A 20,147-nucleotide genomic window follows, 5' to 3' on the forward strand; every position below is an offset into this window, starting at 1 on the left:
TAAAGAGGGAGCTGAGCCGAAAGGCAAAGCTCTCTATTTACCGGTCGGTCTACGTTCTGACCTCACCTATGGTCATGAGCTTTGGGTAGTGACCGAAAGAACAAGATCGCGGATACAAGCGGTTGAAATGAGTTTCCTCCGCCGTGTGGCTGGGCGCTCCCTTAGAGATAAGGTGAGGAGCTCGGCCACACGGGGGGAGCTCGGAGTAGAGCCGCTGCTCCTCCACGTCGAGAGGAGCCAGCTGAGGTGGCTCGGGCATCTGTTCCGGATGCCTCCTGGGCGCCTCCCTCGGGAGGTGTTTCAGGCATGTCCCACCGGGAAGAGGCCCCGGGGAAGACCCAGGACACGCTGGAGAGACTATGTCTCTCGGCTGGCCTGGGAACGCCTCTGGATCCCCCGGAGGAGTTAGAGGAAGTGTCTGGGGAGAGGGAGGTCTGGGAGTCCCTGCTCAGACTGCTTCCCCCTGCGACCCGGCCCGGATAAAGCGGCAGAAGATGGATGGATGGATGGATATATATATATACACATATATATACATTTATTTTTTAAACAATATGTTAGTTATATATTAGTTCTAATTTGGCGTAAACAACAATTGTGATATTACCGGTATACATTTTTCAATATGTTTCCCACATATGCATATTATATACATATTTTACATAAATACAAAATGATCAATCATACAGTATAAGTCGCACCAACCAAAAAGTGCATAATATAGAAGGAAAAAACATATAAGTCGCACTGCAGTATAAATCGCTTTTTGGGGGACATTTATTTGATAAAATCCAAGACCAAGAGCAGACATTTAATCTTGAAATGCAGTTTAAAATAATAACAGATTAGAGAACATGGTGAATAGGTGTACGTATGCTAACCTTCAGCTACATGACACATAGACAACAGACAGTGTCTGGTATGTTAACATAACATATAAACAGTTATTCAGATAACTATAGCATAAAGAACATAATAACAAGTTTCAGTATTACCCCAAAGGGAGTGTCTACAGAGCCGCGGCGCGCGGCCGAAACTGCATGTTTTTTTTGTGACGCGGCTCCTGAAACTGCTGGGCTATTTGACCACGCCGGGTTAAACCGCGCCGGGTTAAGGTTAGGGTCAGGGTCAGGGTTAGGGTTAGGGTTAAGGTTAGGGTTAAGGGTAGGGTTAGGGTTAGGGTTTGCCATGAGGCTATATGGCAGTGCCGCGGCTCCTGAAACTGCTGGGTTATTTGATCGTGCCGCGGCTCTGCAGCCACGGCCTACCCCAAATCACTAAATCCATTGAATTCTTCTTCCTCTGTGTCACTTCTAAACAACGCTACAAACTCCGGAGGTAGAGGAAGTGCAGATTCTTCTTCTGCATCGCTTACAGCCTAGAGCGGCCTCTTTTGGTTGTCAGTGTGAAAATAATCAACATGTGAAATGTGGTTGCACAAGTCGCTCTGGAGTATAAATCGCACCGCGGCCAAAACTATGAAAAAAGGTGTGACTTATTGTCCGGAAAATACGGTACACTTATGCACTTCATATAGTACATACATGCATATACATAACTACACTATACACACATTGACAGTGTCCTAAAAAGCTACACCATCACTGTGCGGTCAACAATAGATGATTATTCAGATTGAAATGCAAATGTTAATCCAAATAAACCAACTGATAATGTAATTTCAGATTTTCACTGTTTTTGTATGGTGGAAAACAAAATGCACTCTGACCTTGACTAGCTAAAAATTGAGTACACCAGCTTTTATATCAGGTTATCGATTGAGAATGGATACTTTACAGTGCTTTACATTTACTTGTATTTGATGGACTTATGACAAACAAAATAGTTTTAAGACATCTTTTTTATGCACGTTTGTATCGTAAACTAACCATACTTTTACAGCAGCATTTGTACCTCCCCTTGTGCTCTTTGTATGCGACGCAGCATTAAACGCGGCGCTGCTCCTTTGATTATTCGCCTGTTTGCAGGATGGCTCAGGCTTCAGGGGCATGTTGTTCGTGTCAGGCGTACTCAGTGTGTCATCCATCTTCCCCGCTGATGGACTGATAACTGAGGTACATTGTGCGTCGGACAGACACATGAAAGTGACTTGAAAATGTGCTTGTTGAGTGGTTTCCGAGGAGGTGGTAACTGCAGCATTGTGTGGTTATGTTTCTTTTAGCATATTGTGGGAGCTTTTACTCGCTATTACAGAGGGAAAAACGAGGCAGCAAAGAGAGTTGTGCATTTTGTTGTGCATCATTTCAGAGAGAATGTAGTCTGTTATTACTTTAAGATATAAGGCAGGCATTTATTTGTGAGCTCAACTTCAAATGTTAGGACCTCGCCTTGGTTAAGAAATAAAATAAAACTAAAAGATTGATTTCGATATTGGAACATTTTTGCGATAAGCCACAACAGCAAAGCATATATTGCATATTGATATTGGCGGGAAGAGGAAAAAAATCCATATAGAATCATCCCTATGCAATGCTTCTATAGCTAATTAACCAAACTAAGACTGTGTATCCTATTATGAATTGGTATAAGAGTTTTTTGTGTGGTTATTGATAATCGACTTTAGAAAATAGGACATGTATATGGGCCTGTGGCGGTTATGGCTTGTGCATTATATGTGTATGTCGTATATCGCCTATAGCTCTTTCAAGTCAAACCGCTGTACTGTATAGCTATAAATATCAAGCATATTTGTGATGCTTTTGGGGCATGAATCAGGGCTTAATGTAGCAAATAAATCAACAGGTTGTGACTGTGTTGTTAAATGCAGATACAAACCATTTCCATATGCCATAAAACAGCTTTTATGCTTTTGGGAAGAATTGCTCTACACTCCTTGCAGTCGTTTTGCTATACATCCACTATAAAATACTGTATCTCCACATCTATTGGACTTTATGAGCTATAGAAGGTAGAATTGAAACTGAAAATTAAAACCTGAAACCCTGTTATAAACATTGGTTTATGGAAGAGGTATGGGATACATTTTCTTATAAAATGATTTGGGCATTCACAGAGGGCAGAGCTGTTTGGTATGCGGATAGCAGATTGAAGTGTCAATCAACACGTGGAGCCTGACTACTGCAGAGCCGTCACAGGGGCTGATACCACCTGGCCTGTTCGGCCCATGGTTATGTGAAACAGCCCACACACACACACGCACATACACACACACACATACACACACATACACACACACACACACACACACATCCCTAACTGTCAGTGTCGCCAAAGCAGGGGTCAGTGGCTGTCACACACATCCTCGACTCTCTGCTCCTAAGAGGGCTCCTCTGGGAGGTCAGGCCTCAGGCCACCACAAAGACAATCCTGGCAGAGTTGTGACAGTTGCCAACATTCTCACATGCACAAGATCAACCTCCAACTCTCTTCAGGGGATAGCTACAGTTGGAGAGTTTAGAAAAATATTGATTCCAGTGAATTTATTGACCTTTTCAATAGGCCGCACACAAGAACATAAACGTTAGGTAAATACGGTGAAATGCTGTTGAAATGTAGGGTAATATGTGCAGACAGTACTAAAGAATACAGCCAAACATCTTCTTGGATTATTAGCTCTATAGGAACGATTTCAGAAAATCTCATGAACCCTGAACTTCATAGTACTTGAATTGCCTTCTTTTCTGTACACACTACTCTTGTCTTGTCAGACACTGTATATTTAGCCCTCTTATTACACTCTCTGCCAAAGAAAGGCAGTGTAAAGTGTGGCTAGAAGTAGCGCCCACCTACCACTTGACAGCAGGGTCATTTGCAAAGGGCCTGATCTGTTGCTTTGACAGTTGACATACTAATTACAGGGAATTACAGACACTGCAGCAATGCAGAGTTGAATCCTCCTACTATGGCCCCTGACTCTTTTCGAGTTACTTGTCAAGCTAGTGCACACTCTAAATATGCTAATTAGGCCACATTATAACATAGTTGCAAATCAAATAGGGAACATAAATGATTGACAAAACAAAACATCTACAGCTGTCAGAAAAAGTCTCATTTGATTCATTTTATTCCAAAGCAATACCTTGCCTCTGTATTCTCAGCTTTGCTAATTAGTCTTGCTGCACTTGCTTTTTGGACATGAACAGCACCTCTGTGAACACCGCCTAATTTATCGCTCCTTGGCAGTGTGAAGGGATTTGCAGACAAGATTCCTTTTACTCCTAGGTACAAATAGGATATTTTTATATATTTTTACTTTGTGGGTAGGTACTAAGGTACACTTTTATTGTCTCTGTATTTGACCCATCCTTCAATGCATTTGACCCATCCTTCAATGCCACTGGGGGCAACGCCCGGGGACTCATCTCCAGTAGTGGATATTAAGTAGTGTTTTGGAAACAGTTTTGTGGTGTATGACTAAGAAAAACAACACTTATCACAGCGAGTTGTTAAATATTGTTTTACACACTACTAGGGGTAGAAGTCGAGCTTGTTCTGACAGTGTGAAATATTTGAAACAGTTCAGGCTTGTTTGTTTGTTTCTTTCTGTGCCAACCTGGTCTTTTTTGATTCACAATCCAAGCATTTAAAGGAGCAGATTTGCATTTCCACAAATGTAGCCGATAAGAACTCTGCCGGAACCATTCTTGTGCTGCTATGTGTCTGGACACATTTCAAAAGTCCTGTTTGAGCCATCAGCTTTCTCGTTTAAAACAGTTCTTGGATTTTGTTTTATAATCACTATTGAACATTGTTTTAGGCTTAGTATTACAATGCTGTAGCAGCAAACTAGTTTGCAATGGTGAAGATTGAGAGACATAGACTTTTAATCAAAGGAATCTACTCAATGACCATTTTATAAATATTCAACAAAATCTGTTGATATTTAAATATGTATTAAACCACCAATATTTGAAGCTTTTCCAACTCATTTCTTTAGTTTGTTTTACTTGTGGCACCTGTCTATCAAAATGCTATGTATAATTTAGCACACATCACGTGTCTATCTAAAGCAACGTTTTCATCCTTGTGGTGGGCAGGATTCGCACCTCGCTTGGGTCCAGAGTGTGTAGATATCTCTTCTCTTCCGGGGAAACGGGTCGGCAGAGAGGCACGAGTGATTGACTGCACAGAAAGCTCTGGCCTGTGCTCTGTTGAACCCATTATGCAGGGGGCTGTACACCGCTTTCATTCAGAGCTGGACGTGCGTGGCCGCGGGAGGCTCTTGGGCGTGTGTGTGTGTAGGAGGGGACACGGCAAATTTGCATCACATTTGTTGGGCGTGTTGCCATCTCTGGGCGAGGGGCGGTGAAGGACACGACAAAGAGGAATCTCAGCCATGAATATGAGTTAGCGATGTCCCAGCATTATCAGGCCGTGGCTCTAAGCGGCGATATGCAAAACCGTTCTCCAACTTCATTCCACTTATTGCTGATATGATCTGTGACGTTGCCGGGGGAGACAGGGAATTATTACTGTACAGTCTGTAGATATTAAATGAGAGCGAATGTCCTTAGTCAGTTTTAATAAGAAGCGGGCAGCAGCCATATGATTTCACTCCTCGTCCTAACCATCCTACTGCGGCATTTTGGTGAGTTAAAAATCAGGTGTCGTGTCAGCGCTGGCACAGATGGTTTAATCTTATTGTCTTCACTTGGAATATTCCGAGCGTTATGTAGGCCTGGAGCGCGGCTGGTGGTGTGCCCTTTGATCTTGGTTTGGGGATGTAGGGTGAATATAAATCGCGGGGTGACATCACGGCTCCAGAATTATTCCACAAAAACTGACTTCAAACTTTGAGGTCATTGTCCCCCTGAATTAGCTTCATTAGACCAGGATGCGAATGCAAACGGGCAACGCACAAACGCATTTTGCTCCCGCCATATGTCTGTGTCCAGCTTCTTTCCAATTTGCGTTTTGCTTTTTATCAACTCTGAATCAGGAAACAAGAAGAACAAATGAGCCAAGACATCAGAAATGGACACAATACTCTTGAAACAATACAGTCTGCTCAGCTGTTCTATGAAGTAATGTAACTATGACGTGATTTAACGTATCATTGTTATTTGGTAATCTTATCTGACTGGTCAATTGTTCATCTTTGGGTTTTATATATATATATTCCTTTTGTCTTTTTTAATGGTATATCATTACCTTTACTAATTCCAACTAGGCTGCGAAACAGTGATTTAGTTTAAACAAAGACTTTGGTCCCTTCTGCAAATGTTTCGTTTTTGCAATCAACCATATCCTCAGCATATTTTTCAACAAATCTCCACTTTGATCTTCCTACAAATTTCCTGTCATAGACAGCTCCAACCCCAGTGTCCTATTACAGATACAGTACATTTGATACATCTCCTCTGTACATGTCCAAACCATCTCAATCTGGACTCTCTGACTTTATCTCCACAATATCAGTCCCTCAGATATCACTCTTAATCCTATCCATCCTTATCACTCCCACAGGAACCCAACACCTTCAGCTTTCCTTCCAATTCCACGCCAAGGATACATTTATGATTACTCACAGGTTAAATTCATACATTTTTGTAAACTTGTAACTTGTAAACTCCCATAGTCCCAGCATGTACTTATATTTATTAAGTGTAAGAGAACATTTTGCCCCTGACGTCAGTGTGTTAAAACGGGGGAAAAGTAAAGCGTAAAGACTTGAGAAAGTTACAGCTCTGTTAAACTATTAATGAATGGTTGATGCTGGTTTTGAAGAAAAATATATGAGGATGCTCAGTGCATTACTGTATTCTATGTTGCAAATATGTACATTAAGTGATTGTGGCACAGATCATTACTGTAAATTATAGTCTGTTAGTCAAGCTTATCTATTGTATTGCTTGTGTCTTCACAATAAAGACTATAATTCAGAGGCAGGGCAGGGGTTTCTCTGGAGATGCACTGTTTTTGTATGGCTTAATCAAAGTCCTTTGAACTGACAACACTGAATGATTAAAGCCTTTTGCGTTTGTGCTTACAGAGAATACATAGAATTTTGAGCCCATTTTTGTTCCACATGAATAGATCGTGTAATTATTGACAATTTAGCCATAAAACAGGACAAACTATCTTAATTTTTATAGTTAGAAGGGAAATTCTACCAGTCCTCACCTGCCCTCCACCTCAATTTAAAAATCTGCTGTTTATGTAATTTTGTCATATGAACCCAGCCAATTTAGCATATTATCAGTATAAATCTCATCATTTTAGATTGCAAACTTTATTAGCAACACTATCTTGCATCCGAGTTGGATAAGTTTGCCCGCAGTGTGCACTACCTGTGTGTATCAGCGTATCTAAGTAATTTGAGCTTGACCAGTGATTCAGTTTGTGCCTGTGTCTGCTGTAGCCTTAGGCAGTGGGGCTGCAGAGGGAAGGCTGCGCCAGCACCAGTCAATTACCAGTTAATAAACAGTGGAAGTTTTCTATTAGTGCTTGTTAGTGCGTGTAAAAGTTTGTGGGCATGTGAAACTGAGGGAAAGTGCTCTGACTCTAGAATTAGGGGAGAAAAGTGCTGCCACATTCCCGGGTAATATTTTGCAGACTTTCTGTATGCAGGGTATTGATATAGCGCTGATGTTCTCAAACTGGGATGGACTAATCTATTGGCAGTTCAAGTTGAGTTGAAGATTATGGCCTGTAGTTAAAGGTCCACTGGTCAAGCATGTTTTTAAAGGTATTTTTGAGCAATTACAATATCCCTGATCAAATAACTAATACCTACTGGCAGCACAGTGGCTAGCACTCTCGCCTCACAGCAAGAAGGTCACAGGTTTGACTCCCAGGCCTCCCGGGCGCTTCTGTGCAGAGTTTACATGTTTCTCTCTGTGTCTGGGTGGGTTTCCTCTGGGCACTCTGGTTTCCCACATCATGTCAAAAACATGCAAAAAATGTAAAATCCCACAGCTATGGCAGTCCTGACCAAGCTGAGCTCAAGTTGGGTCCCGGGCACTGCTCCTAACTTGTTGCCCCAGCAACACTGACGGATTGATCAAATGCAGAGGACAAATTTGCTCACTAGGACAATATAAGCTAATCTAATAAAAATAAAGATAGATACATTTATTGCCATACTGTAACACATTCCAGGCAAAGAATATCTTGGATCTCGTATCTTGGAGACAAGCAAGTGGTTGACCTTGTGCCAAAAAAGTCACTTAGTGCACCTGCTTTACAAGGTTCTAATTCAAAATGATCAGTTAGAGGTGAGAGATGTAGTCTATATTGCTGTAGTTGTAGAAATCTGCAAAATTAGAATATGGAGTTAATTGTCTATTATATAAACTAAAAAGTTAACTACTAAAAGAGCTACAAAAAGAGATGATTACAAGAAGTGCATAAAGTACTATATCTTCACTTTTGTAGTTATTTTTTCGTCCATTTGCATTTTGTGCGATACTTGAATCAATCTAGACATTTACAGGCACCTTTTGGCACATCTCTGATGGCTTGCCTTAATATTGGCTGATATATCATCGAGATCATCCAAAAAATTATTGAGGTATTTATTTTTGTCAAATTCACCCTCCCGTATGTACGATTTGCATGATGATGTGTTGTATAAATCATGCTAAATATCAAATTAGACAGGTTTTGCTGTCATTATGGCATTATATAAAGGCCACCAATAATAGACAAATAGTTCAAATTTCAGCCTAATGTTTGTGTTTTGCACAATACCATTCAGTAATATATGAATTGAAACTGCTACCTTGTGGTGTATAGTCATTTTAGTACGAGGTAAGCAAATTATTTGTGCTGTTTTGTTAACATAATTCGCCATGTTTGCGGCACAAAAATGTTAGCTCATGATTTCCCTTTCTATGCAGTTATTAGGGGCATACCGTGGAGCCTGGAGCCTGTTTGGAAAGTCATAGTAAATTTTTCTTCTATAAACCTTAGAATAGCCTTGCTTACCGTGCAAAAGTGCCAAAAGGGAAAAAAAAAACTGTATTGCTTATAGCCTCAGGAAGTAAAACATTAATTGGATTTTGGGACATCACTCTATAGCTGAGAACACAACCTTGACAGTCTGACAGACATAACCTCAATAATTAAAACCCATAGCTTGTCATACCATTGGACCACCACGACCACTTGCTGCTTACATTGATGACACTCGGCGAAAAGCGTAGAAATGTGTGTAGTTCACTCTCTTTAAAAAAGTATTAATTCAGAAATATTACATTTTAACTTTATTTGAAATGTGAAGGAATTTTTTTCTTTTTTTTAAACAAATTGGCTATTTGATATACTCAATATTAAAAGTGTACAGATCTTCAAAATAACATTCACAATATTATCTAAAAATTGATCGATTGTCCGCCTTAACAACAATAAACCTCCTAATCCGTATTAATTGCATGTATCTTTGCCCACACTTGCCAAGCCAAAGCCACCTGGAAGTGACATATGGAGTGGCACCCTCTTAGGGTACTAGCCAATACTGACTTGCTGTTGATTAGCAGGTCATTGGTACAAAACAGCTGGGAGGCCACCCTCATACCACATCAACAATTCTCTCTGTAATTAGCCCATCAGACTGTTTTTCCACTCCATTTTCTCCCATTGTCCCCAAAGTGCTCATTCAGGCTAACCCTGTGCCATTCTACATGTTTCCTCTTCCTCTGCTCTCTCATCCACCTCATGACGTCTGCAGGGACTTGGCTGCTAACTGCAGCTGAACAGATGCTAACCAACTACACCATAAATGAGACAGGCGATTGACTTCTAAGATAGCCGGATCCCATTGATTTCTAAACAGAGCTTCTTAGCAGGCATGGGCTGCAGATGCGGCCGTGGCTGTAGACTCAAGATCATCCTTTAGTGTCAATCGATATAATTTACTCATGAACAGGTGAAAATTATCTTTGTTGTTGCGCACTAAAAACTGCTTCCAGCGGCTGTTTAAGAGTTCCAATAAACAGAATCTATTCTTTCAGTCATAACATTCTTACAAGATTGTAGAAGTAATGTTGCTGAAAATGATATACCTTTTGACTGCACTATTGTGCTGTCAAGACTAACTTTATGTTTTAGTCACTAAACAGGTTCCTGGCCCATCATTTTAACGTTTTGGTCATATCTTGATTCTCTGAATATGGATAAACCGCTGGCATTTTTGTGAGTGAAATCAATTAAATTAAAGCCTTTTAGTGGTTGATAGCTGTAAGAGATTTTAAATAAAATGCAATCAAGATAGATAATTACATGTTCTAAATTACCATTCTATTCAAACTGAGGAGCCTCATTACAAAACTACTTCATTTACACATCAGCGCTTTATCTGAACAATCCCTCGGCTCATTTCTGGCTATGAATACCTTGTAAAGTCTGACAAATCCTGCTAGTCTCGCTACACTTACTCTAGGGACAACTAACATACAAAGCAATCTAAGTCTGTGAAGATTTGCCCTACGATGCCAGGCTGTCTCAGGTGACTGATATAATCCTCCGTCATTGAACTGCCAGAGGCATCGGCCATTGCGCCGTTCTCCCTCCGGTCCAATGCAAGTAGCTCAGCCCTAACCACAGGGCTTCCATTTGGGTTTGCTTTTACGACGCCTTCTTAATTACCTATCAAAATACATTGGGCTGCACTTGATGGAGTGGAAACAGAAGGGTAAAGAGAGATAAAAGACAGGCAGGGACACAGGAGGACGTTTCAGCAGGGGGAAAAGGGGTAGCTGATGGGTTGATAGATAGCAGGACTAATGGATTTGCATGTTGAATTTAAATAGACTGGGCCAGACAATTTTACATGCAGACAGAGAGATAGGAATTATTGCCATAGTCTGTGGTAATTGTCAGGATATTTCTGAATGTTTGGTTCAGTAAGCAATATACAATACATGTATAGTAAACAGGTCTCTTTTGTAGACTCTAACCTGATAAATGGGTTAAATACTGTGTTACTTCTTGATCCTCTTGTAGCGTTTCTGGGTGAACCATGTGACTTTTCTGGAGGGGGTCTGCCACTTCCCTGTCCCCACGGAAATGTTATTGTTGTATGTTCCACAGGATGACTTAAACATCTTGCATTTATTCAAACCAGGTGTTTTTATTACATTCATGCTTTGAGTGGGCAGATCTGTTACCTGTGACCCATTTCATCAACTGCTCTTCTTCATGGAGAAAGAGAGTGGAGACAAGCAGATTTTTCCACCAGCAAAATGACAGTGTTCTGTTGTCTTTTGTGCATGCAAACTAAACTAAATCTAGCTTTGACAATCTGCATGTCAAATTAAAACGAAGAATACAGACGGCATCTCATTTACTATGGTCAAAGAAAGGGTTTCGCCAGATTTATTTTTATGACGTGTTTACAAGGCCTATGCTATTCTCCTCCTGTTTACCAGACAACTACACCCGATCTCCCCCGTCCAACACAAGAGCAACAACACATCATTTGCTTTTTCCAATCTTTCCAACATTTCGTCCTCCCGGTTGACCTATGGGACAATAATAACTTCCTATCAAGCGTTGTATTGGTAAGAAGAGAACATTTCACTGTAGGGGATAAAAATATACATATACACACGTGCAGTAAATATTCTGAGGCTACTGTTATTTCTTGCTTTAATCTCTCGTTTGCACCGAATGGTTTCATCCTGTCACAAAGTCTCCTCATTTCATTGTTATTGCCTTTGCTCTGTGTGTTCTCTCACAAACTCAATCACACCAGAAAATGGAAAGGATTTATACCTGCTTGGATTATTATGTTTTCCTGAAAGAAAAAGCAAATGGAAAATCAAATGTCGTTAGATTGATAATAACTGTACAGATAACACAAGGCAACAGCACAAAGAGGAAACAAGCTGTTTATTGTATTTTTTGGAAGTTGGCTAGATGATATTTTTTTTGAACAAATTATTAGAATCGCATTTTAAAACATGCATTCACCAAATACAAATATGCTGGTATAATTATGTGCTTATGTGCTTGTGTTTTTTCCATAATATTTTATTTAAACATGTTAAATTAGCTAGCGGACAATGGTGGCACGCCCCCTGATTTCTATAGCTAGTTTTGGCTTCTTGTGACAGGAACGGTATTAACTATCAAGATCGACTAGTTGTTAGAGGCGAAACCCAAAACAAGTGTGAATATGTAAAAGATTATTGATATGCTATGATAGAAAATGATAGCTTACAAACTCTTCTTATACAGCTTATTGAAGAAGAAAAAGCAACAGAGAAGAAGGCATTCACAACGAAATTGCAGACACCAACTGAACCAACAATCAAAGATGGGACACAAATTATAGCAGAAATTTGTAAAATTGAAAAAACTTTAAAAAATGACCTTGATTTTTAAACTTACTTACTTAACAGGCTTTGGACATAATGGGACTTAAATGCTGGACAATTTATGCCGGGAGGTTTTCTTTGAATATCTTGTGCTATTACAGTATCTGTTTTGTTCTCGCTCTGTTTCATGGTCTGTGTTTTATGTTTTGACTTTAAATAAAAAAAACTCTATTGTTTGAATGCAAACAAACAAACAAAAAAGGGTTAGCGATGATTTTTTAAATACTTCTTTACGCCTTTTCATTTTGTCAGAATATTTCAGAATGTTTCAGAATGTTAGAGGAACACAGTAAATGAAAAGGCCAAATGCAATAATTAATTCCCTTTTGCTGTTTGTAGCTGGGAGCTGCCCTTCACCATCCTGTGCACTGCGCTTTGTTGGGCTTCTCTGCAGCGAGCACCTCCTTACCTCAGGGCTACCTCTGGGTACGTAATACACCTCCACACACATATTTCACAATACACGGCCAAGCATAAGACGGCATACATTTGAACTGCTGATAAATCCCTCTTTCAAGACAATTACTGTAACATTTAAACAGCCCCTTTAGACTGTTCTCATTTATTAAACAGGTATGAAATGTATCTTAAGGCTATGGCAATTTTTCCCGGTAAAATATCTCACTAACTATGAATTAATGTGCTCTGAAAGCAGGAGGTAACACAATGCTTTATGATGAGGGAGCTGAACTGTACAGCAAAGCACCATTACATTGTCTAGACTGGTGGGATTTGGGGAAAAGTGTAATACTTAAAGAAAAAACATGCAACAGTTGCTATTAATCTTCTTCATGACACATTGCCCTTGCTTTACGGAAAAGGTATGCATTCATCACTAATCCTTGTTTGACCTAAAATGTAGTTAACTCAAAAGTGTCCTCAAATGTCCTCTGTTTTATTTGGTGTGTCTGTCACAGAAAAGGAACGTACAGGCTACTAATTCAGTAAACCTAAGTAAAACGTATTATCAAGCTAAAACAAATTTGCATTAGAATAAAAACAATGTATGCATTTTTAATTATTAGTATTTTAATTACACAGTTGTACAGAAAATGTACAGTAAAAATTTGCGGCCACCTTCTTGTTTCAATGGAGTTTGTGTTGCCTGGAATAATGCCACAATATGGTATTCAATGTATCTTTTATTCATTATGTGTCTTATTAGATATTTCTTTCTGGTTTTATAATTAGCTTTTTGTTAAGCATAAGCATATTCCTTTTATTTAACCAAAGATTATGCTTAATAATTATGATGACCTATACAGTTTAGACCTATTTTTCCCTTTAAAAGTGCTATACCTGATTTTTACAGAACAAAGTTATTCCTCACTGTCCTGACACATTCCATTACTCTGTTTAAGCACTTTTCAAAGCTTTCAGAGGCCAGAGCAAAGTTTGCTACCAACAACAGCTAGCATGCAAACCTGATTTGTGAAATGATAAAAATACATATTAATTATATTTCAATGCAGACAGCACAGCAGCCTCATTTTGACCCTAAGAGCTGTTTTTACAAAATGTCTGTACTGGGGCAAAACAATTTTCTTTAACATTCTCACATAAAAAATATGGCTACAGACCCTTATCTAGATGCTTGCACAGAATTAGCAAACATGCAAACTGTAATGTGTAAGTGTATTTTACTGGTAATATTTCTTTCCGTTTTGCTTTATCTAAAAAAGTCACATATAAAACGATAAAATGCCATACTGGTATTTCAGCTTCAGAGTCATTTATAAAACATTGTGTTTGGGGAAAGCGAGGCAGGAGTCTCTGGATGTATAATGTAGATAAGTTTATTTACCATCAATATTGAACTAGAGACATGAACTCAAGCCTGACCAAGCTGCCATTTTAGCCCCTAATATAGAATACATAGACTTTATTTTTCCAGTATAGGGAAATTGCTTTGCGGCCAATTCACATGACTGCTCTCCCTTTTGCTCTTTCACACATGACACAAAAAACAAATAAACAATGTGAAATAAAATGCTTGTGGGATGCATTTTAAAATCCTAGTATTCCCACATTGTATTGCTTGTGGAAAGAATGAAAGCTTGGACCTATTTTTCGTAAACAGAAGAGGGAAATGGTGGGCAGGAGAAGCAAACTCAGAGAAAAGAGAATGTCTCAGGTCAGACATGATAATTTGTGCCTTATTTGCTGTTCCCTCTGAATAGAGCTCGTCCAGGCTGGGTAACTTCAGGCCGAGCAGCTTGGGATCCACAATTGCGGTCTTTCAGACAGTACAGAGAATATTCTTATTTACCCAACAGTATGAAAAACACAATCATACCATCCCAGTCCATTCTAAACTATGAGGATGTTATGACAAAATTAAATTAAATTCTTTCTGGACAAATGAGGATATTATTTTATAACAGTTAAAGGTGCACTGTATGCTGTTTCTAGAGGAGGGTCCGCCGCCTGCTCGTCTCCATGGAGAGGTTTTATCTTGTACCACAGAACGGCATTAAACTAGGCATTTCATTTGCAATAAAATACCTGTCATTGAATCATGCATAATAGACAGGTTTAATGCTTTACTGTGGAACGTTCCAGGAAAAGAATGGTGTAAGTTTAAGTGTTGTAAGTGGCGGACCCTCCACCGAGTTACGCAGTGCACATTTAAGCTATTAGCATTTAAGTATGATAAAAGTAAATAAAGAAATACTGGTGATGTCCTGCTGCCTAATAATGTTCTCAGGCTGCTTCCAAACTCCTTATCTATGAAAGGAATAGCATTTGCCTGTATACTTTTGGTAAGAATAATTAGCGTTAGAGCATTCCCGCCCCCAGATGTTTCCACCTTCCTGACAGGCTTGTCAAATACGGTCTGACACTAATCATGTTAAAGTGAGATGGGCTATAGGAATTTATTCGCCTTGATCAAAGTAATGACATTGTGTATATAATCAGACTGATATCCTGCTCATCCCTGTTTGCCAGCACTTTACTTGTCCCACTTTTACTAACAATGTGATTTGGACTTAAACAGTAAGTTAGCAGATGCCAGCACCTTACAATTATGTGCTGGGGGCCTCTTTGCACAGCCTACACCTTGGGTCTTGTCTGCTCTGGTAGATCTGGGCCTATATTGCTCTGGTACTCAGAGCCTGTTCCTGTGCGGCCATGACGAGTGCATCTGTGCTGTCCTTCAGTCCAGCCCGCTCTAGCACTCAGATTTCTTGATATCAGCCTCTTCAGTTCCCATGTAGGGGCGTGTCCTTCCATGATGCTCCCTCCAGCTCCTCATCCTCTGTCCCCCATTGTCTGAGACATTCACTGAACACGGCATCTGTTGGGGCCTTGTCCTCGATGTATTTGTGGATCTTGGTCGTTTTAAGCTGGATGAAGGTTTTCACGCTCAATAGTCTACGGCCTACTTTCTTAAATTCAGGAAGCTTGATTTCATGAAGCTGTTGACATACTAATGGTGATTTTTAGACGATGGGAATGAAAGGGAAGGATAAAGTCTTGCGATAATGGCAGCAGTAAACTTTGATATTGTGACATTCCCACAAGGACAAACATACTTCAAAAGAGATCTCGAAATGGTAGTTCTAAAGTTATAGAAGCTATCGTTTGTGAATGTGAGCCACGCTCTTTGATTTTTATATTAGTCCATATTGAATTTTAACCTAGACTTAATACTTCCTGTCTTCTCCCAACAAAGTTACAGCTAAGCACTTGCTCTACTAGTGTTCCTCCCTGTGCTTCTATTTTATTATCGAGAAATGCAATTAGAATAAAGTGGTCTATTATAAACTACTCTTTCTCACTTCAAGTCTTGTCTGCTGCTGTGTAACTTTTGCAATCTTTGTTCAGAAGTCTCTCATACCAGCATCCCCATCACTTCTTCAGATGAAAAAAAAAACTGCAATCAAACTTGGCTCAGCCTGGCTTTGTGGAGTGCCTGCCTTAGCACACTGCACCTTCAACTTTTAGAGCATTTTGTACAGCAGAAAGCGTTTTTGTGAATTCAAACCAGTGGTAATAGCTCCTGTACAGTGTATTTTAGTGGTAGTGGGAATCCAGAAGGAGCTATAGTTATGCAGAACAAAGGGCTGCAGATGGATATAGATTCTCTTTTGGCTTTCCCCATCCTCCCCTTTTTTTAGCCTGTGCAGTGGACCATTATTTGTTCCGGCTCCTTCTCGAGAGCCCACAAGTATTGCTCCTGTCCAAATGTGGCACGCTGATACAAATCAAACAAATGATTGCATGCAAATAAGGGTTGAGCGCGGCGGGGAAGGGCTAAAGACTATATTTAGCTCGCGTCACATTCGCACAATGTGATTCAGAGCATCTTGTGCAGCGGCGTGTTCTTTTTTTTCATCCTGCAAAGGACGTTTTGTTCTGTCTGGACATTTACCAGAAGAATGAATTGAATCATATTGAAAGCCTACAGTGACACTTTAATTGTTTGGAAATGGGAAAAATAAGAGTTGAATTAAAGATAGGTTGAGGGGCTCCTGCTGCTTGTTCTTGTACCAAATTTGCATTGACAGGTTACAACAAAGGCCAATCTATTTGTGGTACCACATAATACAAGCTTATCTCCTCTGCAAACTCAATTCCCAATTCGTTGCGGCACTTTATAAATGCAAATAAATGGAAAGTAATAATTTCATGAAGCCACATCTGAATAGTAACAAAACAAAACTATTCCATGAGAAAAGTTGATTTTTTCTTGATACATACTGGATATATATTACTGGAGTATTTTATGAAATGCTAAACAAGCATATCTCAGTTTCTTCTGAAACTTTCAACCAAACAGTTGGCAGAAAATTCCAACCAATTCCAATGTACCACTGACCTTGAGCAAGACACTTCACTGACTCTGCTCATGAAAGTGGTCATGTGACCATCTCATGTGGCTGAGGAACAAATAGAGAGTTTTAATTACCACATTCTAACTTCACCCCCCCTCTAACCCCTCCCAAAACTTTTTTCTCCACTCTTGTCTTCAGATATTGAAAACATCTCATTATTAAACAAGCGATGGCTCTTCCAAACCTACAAGAGCCCTCTGTTCTGCTCTGTTCTGAAGACTCTTGCGTTGAAAGAATTTGTTTGATCTCCAGAGATGACATTATGAATCCATTATATAATGTGTTTAAAGTTTCTCTGATATTAAAAGTTATAATGTCTAAAATGATACTTGAATGAATCTGAAATACTTACAGCAAGAGGATGTTAAACCAAAGTCTAATTTTCAAAGGTGCTCACTGTTTAAAATAGACATACACAGTAGATCTAAGAGTCTGGCCTCGGCTCTTTCTTTGTCTGTATTTGACAGTGCAGAGTATGTTTATAGTCATGATATGTTTATAGTCATGCTTTACGTAGAGCCTTTCCAGCATTTCCTTTCCGTCATTATTCATTATTCACAAGAACTGATATCAAGTTCTAAAGTAATCTTATCTAACCTCATCTGAACTCATCTGAGAGAAGCTGCACTGGATGAACCTATTTAAAGCATACATTTATTAGCTAAATATTACGTTAAATGTTTAATATATATGTATTATATATCATCTCTGCGTCTCTCAGGTCGCTGGTGGAGAAGAACCGTCGCAGGGGCAGATAGAGATCTTTTCTCTCAACCGGCCTGTGCCCAGGGCAGTGAAGAGCCTGCAGCTGGGCTCGGCCGTCCGCTGTCTGGAGTATGTACCTGAGCTCTGTACCAATGAGGACGAGGCTGCACTTCCAAAGTCACCCACTGGGAGCAGCTCCAACATTTGTGTTGGTTTGGACGATGGGCGGTAAGTCTCATAATCCCAAAGCCACCTGTTTCCTCACAATAGAAGTAAACATGCCTGTGTTCAGAAGTGTTATCTTTAGTCTAAATAAATAATTTGGGAAAAGGATATTATTAAATGCCATAGAGTTTTCCAGATATAACACATGTGTCATATCTTTTGTTGGACTTGGAATGCAGACTTTACAGGTGTATAGATTTCCCTGTCTATATTTTATCTGATCATGAAATCATATTTGATACCTCAAACACACCATCAATGCTGCTTCTGCTGCTTAGGTCACATTTCCATTCACTGTGTGTAAAAGGGGTTAGGTATAATTCATACAGTTTATAGAATGTGTTTGGTGACTTTATTTCTGGATTCTAGTGGATTCTGGACAAACAGCACAATGCAGAATCAAAACATGTAAATAAGTGCTATTTCTACATTTTCTGTAAGAGTGTAACATTGCTACCTGGTTATCAGTCACAATGGGGTAAATAGCCGTTTGTCAGCCTGAAGAAGACTATGATACAGTGAGGTTCAGATGGCATTTCTAACATGAGAAAGACAAAGCGGTTCAACATAAGAAGCGCTTTGCTCTAGAGTGCACTATTAAATCAAACACAATGAAAACAAGGCACTCTGTCTTTTGAAATGACACTCATTCATCATGTTGGCTTGTTCTGCTTTGGTTATTCCAGTGTTCTGGTGTACGGCAGCGTGGACACTGCAGCACAGTGTGTTTTGACCCTTCATAACCCAGAGGGCTGCCCCGTGCTGTGCCTCAAGCACTCTCCTCAGTTCCTGTTCGCTGGCCTGAGGAACAGCACCATCATGGTTTATAGACGAAACCACAGCGGTAAGACATGGCCAGGACTGGTGTGTTATTTGAGATTTAAGCATCCATCGCTGGTGAAATAACTGATATTTCTGCTTTTTGTGGGTAATTTGTCCATTGTTATTTTTAATCAGCTATTCAATAATAATTTTAATCGGCATTATTTATTATAAACAATATGCTATTCAAATATTCAGAATTTGCATATCTTCAAAACATAATTCACAATATTATACAGATTTCAATCATCTGTCTATCAAGAAGGAAACCGTTTGAAAATGACAATGTAAGAAACGTAACAATATTATGCCTGATTGATGTAGACATAGTTTTTGACATACTGCGATTTCCACTTTATTTAGATATTACTAAGATAACCTTTATTTGTCCCACAATGGGAAAATTCTAATGTTGCAACACAGATTAGGCGCATGAGTATAATAATAAAAACAGATAACACTCTTATGGACAGAAAATATTGCACCATAACTTTACCATGTGCATTTCAATTTTATTAAATTATTATTCTGTACTAAACTGAAACATAATTTAAATGAATGGTATGGTGTCAATTTGTGATTAATTCATTATAATAAACTGCTTTAAAAGGTTATGCCTAATCAGTGTATCACCCATGGCTAATAGTTTTCACAATGTATGTGAAACCAGCAGTAGTGTGCACTCGCACGTGTGTAGAGCTGGGTTGAAAAAAACGATTTTCCGATTTTTAATCGATTCGCATATTAATGACCGATTATCGATTTGTACGTCCACAGATCGATTTTTTTTTATTTATTTTTTAATTAAAATTATTTTCTACATTTCCCTCAGTGAACTTCAATCTACCTTCAAGAAAGATAACTCAGGATTCCTGGATTATCTTTCTTGAAGGTAGATTGACCTTTTCATCAGTCTTCCATCAGTAACTACCAATACTTGTAAGATTTGCTGTTTAATATTGATATAATACTAGTTTTAATATGTTGCTTCTCTAAACAGTCATGAAGTGAAGGAAACGGTTCAAATACATTTTTCATTTTTAATAACATTAACCCCCGGATCGAATCGAAATCGGACGAATCGGAAATCAGATCGAAATCGGAGCTAATTGGATGGGATCTGAGAAATCAGAAAAAAACGATTTTGAAACGTAAAAATCTGAATCTAATCGATTCTTGAAATTTGAATCGAAACCCAGCTCTACGTGTGCGTGCGTGCGTGCGTGTGCGCTCGCATGTTTGTGTGTGTGTGTAT

The 20,147-nt window shown here is 39.3% G+C and overlaps 1 protein-coding gene across 3 annotated transcripts in view; it reads left to right on the top strand.

Annotated features, from left to right (window-relative positions):
- The window catches only part of arhgef10la (Rho guanine nucleotide exchange factor (GEF) 10-like a), a 120,418-nt gene that overhangs the window by 79,943 nt on the left and 20,328 nt on the right, over positions 1 to 20,147 (top strand). For all 3 annotated transcript variants that reach the window (XM_072452169.1, XM_072452171.1, XM_072452170.1), the window contains 3 exons: positions 12,642 to 12,728; positions 17,862 to 18,073; positions 18,757 to 18,914. In XM_072452169.1, the coding sequence (XP_072308270.1) occupies positions 12,642 to 12,728; positions 17,862 to 18,073; positions 18,757 to 18,914 (457 nt within the window). The remainder of the gene's footprint in view (positions 1 to 12,641; positions 12,729 to 17,861; positions 18,074 to 18,756; positions 18,915 to 20,147) is intronic.

This window comes from Eucyclogobius newberryi, unplaced genomic scaffold (assembly GCF_026437365.1).
Source record: "Eucyclogobius newberryi isolate DKJ021-1_F unplaced genomic scaffold, fEucNew1.0.hap1 SCAF_19, whole genome shotgun sequence".
NCBI lineage: Eukaryota > Metazoa > Chordata > Actinopteri > Gobiiformes > Gobiidae > Eucyclogobius > Eucyclogobius newberryi.